We start from the raw sequence: 11,932 nt of genomic DNA, 5'->3' as shown, positions 1-11,932 counted from the left end.
GTCTCCCTCCTTCAGCTTCCGCTAATTGCCCCTACTCCTAGGAAAGGGGTATGGTAGAGTAGAGTATGATGGCATCCTGCCCTGCCCCACCCCAAGGGAGTCTTCAGCAGGGAAGTTCTGGGGATCCAGGGATTCTGCACAGTATGGGGTATGTTATGCAGTGGGACCACACAGCACAATGTGTGGGGGGGGTGCTGATACAGTGTTTTGGGTGTGCCCCCGCCACATAGCACCTGTGTGGCATTATGCCATGGCATGTAGCTCATGCAACAAGTGGCCAGGGGACTTGCAGACCAAAAGTTGAACAGTCTTGCTTAAACTATCAATTTGTTCCCTTAAATCCTCAATAGACCACAATGATAGATTAATTTGTTGAAATTATGATTCACAGAAGCAATCACTCTTTTCTAGTGCAATTGATATTATCATATTTAATATTTATTAATATTCTAGTTTGACAGGAAACAATAAGTATCAAATAAATGTGATATTTAAGTAGCTCTTATAGAAAGAAATGTAATGTATACTCATGCATATAAAACAAAGGCCTCTCTTTTCATTACAAGTCCCTTTAGTGTTTGTCAAATAGATTCACTTAATTTTGAATTAATTAAATAATTCTCTGTAATATTCCACAACTGCAAAAATGAAAATCATTTAGCTATCATATAGTACAAAAATAAAAAGTACCTCTTGAATATGAGCTGCAACAGCTGCTCTTGTATCAAAATCTAAGCCTTGGATCCTTTCAATAAATTCTTCTTTCTTCTGACACTGTAACAAATACATTAACCATAATTATTCCCACATCTTTGCATTTCTGAGCGCTTCAAAAGATAAAGATGAAAACTGAAAATAACAGTGTAGTTTGTTTAAAGGTACGTAATCAATAATTATCAGCTCTCTAATGTTCTTGTCGACTGGTACAGATTTTATTTAATTTATAACTGGTCACTGTATCTGTTTTTATTTCTTGAATTCATGGTCTTATAAAATATATTTTAAAAATATCAAAAAAGAAATTGGATTGTACAACTTTTTAAAAAACTGCTAATTTCTTGCTCACATTCTATGACAAAGATTTCTATAATTATTTTTAAATACCTTCATTTAGTACTCATGCAACCAATTATATGTTATTAAGAAAATATACCTTACATGTTTATATATTATTCAAATAAACCCAGCTATACTTTACTTTCCAAACTTTTAGCCCATTAGAAAATAACTTACTTAAAGAAGTATAGTAAACTTGTGTTTTATATACAGAACTTTCATGGACAGACTGGTCATTAGATAATGAAAGCAAGCTATTATGTTCTTTAATCCACTCAAACTGTAGCAAGTCAGTAATGTATACAGGCTGTAATCCAGCTCAGTTGCATATTAACACTCCCATTCAACTCAAATGATTATTTTTAGATTAGGAGACACGGCTTATTTGATGAAATTCACCTCAATTTTATTTCTGTTTTAAAAGGTTAGTATCAAGTGTGACGGGCTAGCTGGCAGTGACCTGGCCCAGGGGTTTTGAAAGGGCAAAAGATGATTGGAGGACTTGGGATTCCCTTTCCGCATGAATCAGGCCCCAGAGACTCACCCCCGTGTCCCGATTGGCCCCTTGGGTCACCTGGAGGGGGATAAAAGGGGCAGAGTGGGCTGACTCAGGGGAGAGACCAGCGAGGGACAACAAGGAAGGAGCTTCACAGAGCTGGCAAGAGCTGAGCCAGTGGGGCAGGAGCAGTGCCCTGGAAGAGCCTGAAAGAGCAGGACCTGCAGGCAGCAGTGGGACCCTCAGCAGTGCAGTGTGTGGCTGGCAGCAGAGGCTCCCCGCTGAGCTCCAGGATCCCCTAGGAGAGGCTGCAGCCAGCAGGAGAGGCTCCCCAGCTCCAGCAAGGATCTGAGCAGCGACCTGAGGGGTTCCCAGCTCTGCTTCCAGCTCCTCCAATCAGAGGCCAGGCAGCTCAACGTGAGGCCGGGGCTCCGGGAAGATCAAGACCCCTAGAGCAGGCTGGAGCAGTGCCACCAGTGGTGGCTGTGTGGCAGCGTTCCTGCCTACCATGTGGGAGAGCTGGGATCAAGTCGTAGCTAAGGTGACTTGGGGTGAGCGAGATAACAAGAAGCAAATCTTCTTGCCGTGGAAGGGGGCCATTGTGTTTTCCCCCGCTTTCTCCCCCTCCAGGTACCAAGGCCCTACATTTCCTTGTCATTTGACATTTTGCATTTTGTGCCTTTTATATTTCACCAACCCATATTGTTTGTTCTGCTGTTTGTGTTTTATATTTTGTTAACCATGTTTTTTTGTCAATGATTGTAAGTGTCTAACCTTTGTTGAATCCTGCCCCCTTGGGGCATTGTAGTGTCCACTATACCCTCTGATTTATGCCTGTTATGTTCCCAGTATTAAAAGGTATATAGTTAAGTCCCCATTGGTGGTCTGGCTCTGCTCCTTAGGGGGAGGAGAGTCCCTACACCTCCCATAGTGCTTGTGCACCTGCTTTGATCCCTTCAATTGGAGATGGGTTCCTCTTGGAGTACCACCCGGGTTACACAAGTTAATTAACCTGACTAGGTAGGTGGGTTTAGTAGACTGATGACACTAAAATTTACTCATCTACTTGATGTTATGCATCTGAACAATGAAAGTAAACTTTATGCATATGGTCACCAGGCATGTAAACATTTACAGGATTGGGGGCCTAATAACGACCCAAGTCTTTGCTGTTTCTTCAGTGCTCTCAGGATCACTGCTTTTGATAAGCATGTCATCCTCAGCTTGCTCCCACTCTGAATGTACAAAACTTGGAAATGAGGCAGTGAAGCTATTCTCTGAGAGTACCCCACACACCTGCTCCTAACCACACAGGAAAAGATCTGTAGGGGGCAGCTTTGGAGTGCTTTACTATCTTATTTCCATATCTGATGCGCACAGAACAAAAGCAGGTAGGTGGGGCATGCTCCAGAGTTCCACTCCTAAAACAGTATAAACATGTACTAAATGTACCTCTTCTCAGCCCCCTCAATAAGAAAAAAATTAAAACTACACTAAACGTTCAGTGTAATAAAAATAAAATTATAACTTTACCATATGATCCATGTCTCCTAATCTGCAAATAACATGGCCAACTTCAACTTGATGCTATGCAAGATGGCAATATTTGTACCAGGCGGAACTAAATTTGGTAAGCAATTAATTAATACTAATCTCATTTAGCTTTAGCACTGAAAATCAGGTAAGATATTCAAGTACAGACACAAATAGTTACAGGCAGCACCTAGGACCTAAAACAGATCACTTTAAAACAAGGGTGCTAAACCTCCAACTCGTGGCCCAAATGAGGTCCACGGAGCATTAGAATCCAGCCCACAGGGCTCCCCACAGGTCAGGATATTTGGCAATGGGGAAGCAGTGGCCACTAATATGGTCCCCCTCCCCCTGCCAAATTCCCAAGCCCTGCACACCCAGTCAAAGGAAGGCAGCTCACCCTACCCCAGAGGCTGAGGCTAAGTCATGGCCCCTCTCCCTGCAGGGCCAGGCTGGGGCTGGGCCCCGCACAGAGCCAAGGAAAGGCTGAGCCACGCCCTCTTCACTTACACCCCCCAGCAGGGTCATGCCTCTCCCCTGTGGGGCTGTGTGAAGCCCCCTTCTCCCTCTGCTGGGCCAGACTGCCCCTCTTGCCCCACTCTATATGGGCCCTAGTGCTGGATCCAAACCACCAGTGGCATATGGCCCATGGCCAGACCAGGCACTTCCTATTCAGCCCAGTGAGGAAAAAGATTGACTACCACTGACTTGGAAGACAACCCAATTACATGTTGGGTCATATTTTATAGGTTCCAAAACAATCATCAAATGACTATTATCCTGTGATAATATTTCATTCCTAGAATAACGTAATTATAGACAAAAATAATTACTTAGAGGTTGTATTGCTTTTTACATAATATTTAGCATGTCAATTCTGTTTGTTGTTTGCAATGACAAAAACAACATTTAATAAACCTAAAGTAACACTAACATACACATCAAAGATCAATTATTTTTCATTATTTAAATTATTTAAAGCTATTCTATGAACCTGGAACCTCCTTCTGAGTGTAGCTATTATACAAATAATTCCACTGAAGTCAATCAGACTACTTAGCTAAATAACGGCTTACCAACAGAAGTACAATCTATTCCTAAGAAATACATCCATGTTATGATTTGTATTAAGAACGTATTATAAGGAATATGTACAGAAGATCTGTTGTTTTAGTTTGGATTGAGCTAAATCAAGCAAATAAGTAGTCAGCCAAAATACAAATATTGCTTTTAAAAACTATTTCATAATACTTTTTGTTCTGAAAGAGTAAGATAATTCCTTTGGTAGTTTCAAAAACTCTCTCAATTTCACTTAAAAAAGGAAAATAATGTAAATTATATTTTAGAGTATCATGTCACTTTGTCTTTAATTAGTATTAATAAAATAGTGAGAAATTCTAAAACGCATCAATTCTAAATAATTAATATGGTATATACAAAATATAAAGCATTCAAGGTTTCCTTACTAAATATAAATCAAGTAAGTTACATCATAAAGGCTGTTATTATTCACTTATGCCTTAAAATATTTAGAATGTATTACTGAAACAACTTTACTTGTTAGAATCTCCTCATTTCAATTCATGTATTAAAACTGGAGAGAAGATACATTATCAGGAAGCCACAGCTAAAGAAAGGAGTTACATCTGTACAGTAACATCCAAAGAAACATATTTCAACTTACCTGAACTGCACAACCAAGCAAAAGTAATAGTAGCTTTTTTATTTCTTCAGTACCTGGTTCTAAAATAAAAAATGATTCATTACACATGGAATTGTTTACATATGGTTTCAAAGCATTTTCCAGTCATAAAAGAGCCCTTTTACTGAATTGCACATTCTGCATATTTACATAATTGAACTTTTTGGCCTAGTTTAGAAAAATCACAAGGCAGATGAAGAAAAATGGTTCAAACTTTTAGCTCTTTGATTGGCTTCTCATTAGAAAGGCAGCTTTCATTGTAAACACATACTTTACTGATCATGAATAGTTTCAAGTATAAAACATGTTATTCTTCTTCAGGGCTGTCCAGCTTCCAAACCCCTGGAGGGCCACATGCTATGGCCACAGCAGTCTAGCCACAGCCACTAGGCTGAGTGAATACCCTCTCCCACCCTCCCGCTGCACCTCACGCCAATGTAGGCAGCCCACTATCTACCAAAGCACCAGGAACCCTACCCCCTGCCCCACTGTACTATGTAGGCATGCAAGTGCGATTCTCCTACCCTGCAACATGTGGCTGGCGAACATAATTTCACCCCATCGCTGCAATGGGGGGATGTTCAAGCATGATTCCCCACCATCCACTGCAACACACATGCTTACAGGTGCATCCCCCACCACCACCATTGCACCACACAGGTGCAATCTTACATGCCCAGCTCCATTACCACCCCCCCGCACCATGCAGTCTTGTGCATGGCAGAGCCATACTGCCCCACCCTGAGAGACAGGCAGGTAGCAGCAGCCGGAGGAAATGGGGAGAACAGCAGCTAGATCAGAGCCCACGGTCCACAACCTAACCCCCCAAACCACTAGTTGGACAACCCTGTTCTACTCTAACCAGCATGGAAAAGTTAGAATAGCACTTTGCCTGAGGCCACTAAACACTTTCTGAGCAAGAGCATTTAGCCTGGGTGGAACACCAGTGACATGACTTTACTGCATATGGGCTAGGGACAGACATTATATATAAACTGGTTTAAGTGATCCGAAACTGGTTTCAACCTGTAATAGAACAGATGTTCAGTGCACATAAACCAGTTTGAAAATGGCTGAAACTGGTTTGAGACAAACCTGGTTGTATGTAGTATCAGACTTAACTGATTTGGCTCAAACCAGTTTATGCAATGTCTGTCCCAGACCCCTTCCTGGTTTAAGTTAAATCAGAGTCCCCCAGCATCTCGGCATGCTCTCTGGTCTGGGCAGGACTCTGCTCCACGCAGAGCTGGCCCCTCCCCTCTTTTCCCTGGCTGGAGCTCAGCACAGACTTGCAGGCACAGCAAGGTCTGCCTGGCTTCCCTGTTCCCTCCTCTTCCCCCACCTTATCACTTGCTACTTAAGCAGAGATCCCTTCCTCCTCTCTGCCACATCAGGGACTGTAGCCAGCATGTGGTATGCTAGCTAATGCTGAGAGGTGTCTGTGTGTGTCTCTCCAATTTCACTAGGATAGGCAGATAGAACAGTGACTGATTAGGGCTTTTGGAGCTAATCAACAGGTCACCCAGTAGGCTGTCTAAGAAGTTTGAAGTAATGTGGAAAGAAGCTATTGTTTTGCTAACTGGGTATTAAAGACTGTTATCAGCCACAACTCTTTCCCCACCCCCCACTGGCTTGCTCATCTGTCACTCTGCTGCAGACAGTATGACAAAGCAGGGAGGAAGACTGAAAAGCTCCATATCATCAACAGATGCATGCACTACACACCCCTCCTTGCCTCAAAGTGCTAGCCCGGGGCTGGGGGCTGGCAACACTCCCATCCCTTGAGCAGCCAGCAGGGAAAAGCCTGGGACCCTGCAGGCAGACATTCCTGCTGGGGCCTGACCATGCCCCCCTCTGCTCAGCTCCCCACAGAAGCAGGGAGGGCTGCTCTAGCACCCCCTAGCTTCTAGCCTGAGCCACTGCAGGCATCTGCCTGAATTTTCTCAGTCCAGAGAAAATGTCTGTCCAGTTTCAAACCAGTTCAGTCTAGCCAGGTTAGACTAACCTGCAAAGACTGAATCAGTTCAGGCTCAGGCTTTTTGAATGTCTGTCCCTAGCCATGATGCTTGAGTTAGCTCTGGGGTGCATTGTGTCATGTCATGAAGACACACCCTAAGTACCTGAAGTTGTTGACAGGTACCCGTTAGGATTTACAAAACCACTTGTACAGACTAGTCACCCACTAAAGCCGTGGCTCACTTATGATCCTTTTGTAATTTACTGGGCCAGGATTCAGCAACCTCTGCATCAGACTCACAGACATGGGGCTTCAGCAGCATATTGTGATGGGGGTACCTTCTGCAGGTGTTTTCCCCATGCTGACAGACAGCTGTAAATGCTTTAGGAACAGCAGACAGGAATGAAGCCTTTCAAAAGAAAACGTTGATTTAGTGCTGTTCAAATGGAAAACTTCCTTAATTTGGCTGCCCAGAACTAAATTAGTACCACACCAAGACAACATCTACCAGCTCTTTCAATGACAATCAGCCAGCCAGCAATCAGGCTGTCAAATATAACGATGCTAGGTCTGGATATAAACTATGACCTTCATTTTCCAAGATTACATTAGGTAATGGGGAAGCATGACTGGAAGCTGTGTTGACAGATTCACGTTAGGTTCAAATGCCAGAACTGTTTAAACCAAGCAAAGACAGCATGATTATTCCTGCTTTATATTTATCCAACAGTCCTGGCAGCATGGGTAATGATCCCCAGTGACCATGAGATGAGAAAAGCATCCAACAAGGAAACTGGGCAAAACTGTCTTCTTGAACAGAATATTTAACATTTCTTACTCTGACATCTAGCGAATATTCTTGGATGTTCCCCACCCATAAAAGATGTTCTTCAGGACTGAGCTTTATCATGAAGATCAGAAAATTACTGCTGAGTTGATCTAGCAAGACATTCTGTAAATCTACTGAATGCAGAACTGCTAATATAACTGGATAACAGATGCAGCCATTCCAGAGAAACCACTTCTTACTGAGCACAGTAGAAGAAAGAACAGTCACGATTTTCCCTGTCTCAAGATAAAACACTGCTGCTGTGTTTTTCCAGAAATGTGGTGCATGCTAAGCTAATGGCTCTGGATGTGGACAAACATACTAGTATAATCTGTTCCAACATAACTGTTATATCTATATCAAAAATGACAGGAACCAAGGGCAGTAGGACCCAGGGGAAGCCCGGCAGGCTCCCACAACAGCAGGGTCCACCTGCCCGCCCCAGCTGGAAGCCCCAGCAGGGTCTTCTGGCCTGGGACCATGTGGCTGCCCTGGTACCTCAGGTAAGGGAGAAGGTGGGAGAGGGGCAGGGGAGGACCCCGGGCAGGGAAGGAACCCAGGGAAAAGAGGCCCGGGGAAAAGCTGAACGCTTCATGGCCGGCACCCCATGGCCGGCACCCTGCTTGCAGCCCACATGGGGCTGCCTGTGCCTTCTCCAGCAGAAAGCATTATTCACAGCATGGAGGAGGGGCCACTTTTCCCCACACACAGCTTTTCCTCAGGCTCTTTCCTGGCATCGACGAAAGAGGCCCCTCCCCTACCCCGTACTGCAGCTGCTCACAGCCCACACGGGGCTGTCCCAAGCAGGCACAGGCAACCCCAGGCAAGCTGTGAGCGCCTGCAGCAGGGAGCGCCAGCCACAGGGCAGGCAAGGGGCTGCTTTTCCCCGTGCTCAGCACCAGCTTCTGCCCTGCCGGGGAACAGGGGGTCAGGGCTGTGCACTGGGTGTGAGTGGGCACGGAACCAGCAGGAACATGGGGCCTGCACCGGTGTTCTGGGGCCAGTGCCAGCAGGGTGGCATGAGCACAGGGTCCCAGCCAGCAGGAATATAGAGCCAGGCCAGCTCCCCCCTCTCCCTACTGGTGCAGCCCAGCCCGGCTCCATAAACCCCTTCCAGCCTGTGCCCTGCTTTGGACCCCACCAGTGCTGGCCCTGGGATATTGGTTCCAAGACGGTGACCAGGGACGGGGCACCTGTCAAAGGGTGGAGCTACCCATGCAGCCCTCGACAGCCTGCCAAAACTGGGTAAGTGGCCCTCCGCCCAAAATAATTGCCTGCCCCTGTCACCTTCCAGTCACTACCAAAGGTAATGGAGAAAGGCTTGGAAAGAAGCCCTCCAAGGCTTTTTCCCTGCTCAAGCTGGGGGGGCAGGCATGGCCAGGCCCCCACTGGCCCACTGAGTATGATGGGAGGGGGGGTTAAACCCCCACCCTGGCCTGCATGGACCCCAGCTGGGGTGTGCCAGGTCTCAGTCCCATGTGGGCAGGGGTGGAGGTTTAAATCCCCTCTCCCCCTGGTAGAGTTATTATAGCTCTCCAACTGGCTCCTGATAATGGTATCAAGCCTGTTGCCATGAGGCAGATGTGAGATGTATACTCAAGGAAAATGAGACAGATGGCCTCTTATGACAGCAGCTCTTCTTTCTTGGCAGCTCCAATGTCCTCTGTGAACTGTGATAGCGAGTAGAGGGTCTCTACCTGGTAAAACTGCGTGGAATATCACTTGCTTCCTAAGGGAAGAAGTTTATAACTCCAACTGAGTAGAAAGTAGCTTTGAATCTTTTAGAGACTACAGGGATTTGTCAGTACAAACATAGACAGTATTATATCAGAAGCAGCTAACGAAGTTCTAGCAATACTCAGCCTAATAATTCTACACCACACACAACAGACTTTACCTCTCCCCTCTACTTCCATGATCTTCTCTATAAAAATTACAACACCTTATCCCAAATTACGTAATAATATTTGATCCCTTGCTAGTCTGAAAAAGAAATCTGTAGACTGAAAGAGGGATCGGTGTTTTCGTCAGACACCAAGATGTTTGGTCCTTTGTTTCTTGGTGGCATCTGAGGACGACACCACTTTTTGGATTCTTTGTTTTGGAAGAAACTTGAAGAAAGGAACTCTCTTCATCCTATAAGTGTTCCAGGAGCTGATGCAGAGAGAAAAATGTTAACCTTTTGGATGAAATTCAGTAGTGCCCAACTGCTTTTTTTACATGCGAGTGTTATAGATGCTGGTGTCTGCCACAATTTTTTTTTGTTGGTTTCAATACCTCCTTGTTAATGGCATAGCTAAATCGACTAGGCACAAAGCAGTGCAAAATGTACCGTAACTTGTAAGACTTCTTGTGCTACCTCCCAGAAATCTCCAAGGTGTTTGCCATGTGAGAACCTAAAACACTTTATAATCATAAACTGGTTCACAGTGGAAAGAACTGATGAGAAAGAGAATATGGCTGATATTTCCTGCACATATTTTTCTTCAGAGCTTCTAGAAAATTAAAAAGTAATTACCAAAAGGGGGGTAAAGAATGACAGTGGTCTGAATTATTTTGATTGCCTCTTGATAATGGCAACACACCCAGTGCCAAGAAGTGGGATATACATTAAAGAAAGGGTGTCAAAGATACAGTCCCTGGGCTGGATCCAACTCTCAGTGCTGCAACAGTCTGGGGTTTACCCACACAGCACATGTAGAACCAACCCCACATGCAGGGCCTGGGATGTGTGATGCACATAACACACCTCTTTCCCCCACTCAAGTCTGGGACACATGCCCCACACAGTGCCTACCCTGGCTAGTCTGGGACATAATGCTACATGCAATTCCTGTGCTGGGCACCCAGCTGCACATGTTGCCCCACTCCCAGCCACTTCAGGGTGAGTGCCACAGGCAGCCTGAGTCCCAGAGTGGGTGCTGCATGTAGCACAGTCCTGGTCAGGAATCCTAGCAGGCACAGCCCAGCTTGGGCTAACTGCCTGAGTAGTCACACCTGCCTTGAGTTTCCGGTTAACAAGCTCTGCCCAGCTAGTTAACCAGCTGGCTTTCTGATTGGCTGTTGGGAGCTCAGTCTCCCCATTTATTCCTACCTGTGGCAACACTCTTCCAGTCTGCCCACATTTCTGAACCCCACTGCTGGGACAAGCCTCCTGGTTCCTAATCCTAGTTTTGGCTTATTTTTGGACTTCGTTCTGTGGATTGTCCCCCAGTTTTGGTAGCTTGGCATCCAATTCCTGGACCCTACTCCTGGCCTGTGGTGTGGACACTGCCCCTAGATTTAGTAATATGGCTCCTGAACTCTGACCCATCCCTGGTTTCCCTCAGTGGCCTAACCTTTATGCCAAGACACCTATGACCCTTCCAGTTCCAGACCAGCCAGAGCAAGCGTCACATGTGCTGGATCCAGCATGTGAGATGGGGGGTGCCTGGGCACAATCTAGCCCATAGGGCTGGCCACACACCATGCATCTGGCCTATGGACTGGCCCTGAACCAGTCAACCAACCTGTGGGGCTAGATGAGTTTGACACCCCTGCACTACAGAAAAGCAGAGTCCTGTTCCTGCTGGTGCAGGCTGTCGGACTGTACCAATTATTTCCCTTAAATAAATATGATGCATTGCAGAGGAGGGAGCACTAATTCTCCCTTGGGAGAGTAGATGAAGGATTCTTACATACCAAAGGAGGACAATGAACACCAACAGAGCCATATTACAATGAATGTTTTCTACTAGATCCCAGGGTGGAGAGGAGAAGTGTTTAAAAAAACAACTGGATTCCTGTCAGACTGAATCCTGTATCCGCAACCCCAGGTGCCTCTTCTCCAATCTCTCATTCACATTTCCCTTCTTTTGCCCCCACTATGCTCTTTCTACAGGGTATGGCCACTTTTATTTCCTCTTCTTCACTTCTCTTTTCATCTTACAGATGCATAAATTTCTCATCTGCTTTCACTCAATCTCCTTCCTTACTCCTGTAACTTCATTCCCATCTCAGCTCCTGATCCCCAGTGCATCTAAACCCTGACTACTCTTTAACCTCTCACTCCCCACAAGTTCTTTCCCCTGATAATAGTGACATGTTAGAATGTCTCCCATCTTTAAAACATGAAATTATCTCCAGCTACCATCCACGGTTTCATCTAATATGCTAGTTAAAATCTTTGGGTGTATCAGTAGACTTGTTCTGAATGGACTAATTAGGTCAACTTTTTCCTAACCTTCTTAGACTTTTTACAAACAATTTTATGCAACAGGCTGAGACCACCAGCAGACACTATTTTCATTGTGCAACAGGTACTGAAGAATTTTGTCACATGGTGGAAATGTTCCTGGCTTCATTTTCAAAGGGCAGCTG

The 11,932-nt window shown here is 45.3% G+C and overlaps 1 protein-coding gene across 9 annotated transcripts in view; it reads right to left on the bottom strand.

The window, feature by feature from the left end:
* Positions 1–11,932, bottom strand: part of CCDC88A (coiled-coil domain containing 88A) — a 248,444-nt gene that overhangs the window by 154,202 nt on the left and 82,310 nt on the right. For all 9 annotated transcript variants that reach the window (XM_019516673.1, XM_019516675.1, XM_019516676.1 and 6 more), the window contains exons 5-6: positions 4,770–4,828; positions 691–774 (exon numbers count right to left, since the gene is read on the bottom strand). In XM_019516673.1, coding sequence (XP_019372218.1) covers positions 691–774; positions 4,770–4,828 — 143 coding nt within the window. The remainder of the gene's footprint in view (positions 1–690; positions 775–4,769; positions 4,829–11,932) is intronic.

The sequence above is a fragment of the Gavialis gangeticus genome, unplaced genomic scaffold (genome assembly GCF_001723915.1).
Source record: "Gavialis gangeticus isolate Ggan-Ray unplaced genomic scaffold, GavGan_comp1, whole genome shotgun sequence".
Taxonomy (NCBI): Eukaryota; Metazoa; Chordata; order Crocodylia; family Gavialidae; genus Gavialis; species Gavialis gangeticus.
The sequence above is the reverse complement of the archived record's forward strand: the minus strand, read 5'-3'. Positions and strand labels throughout refer to the sequence as shown.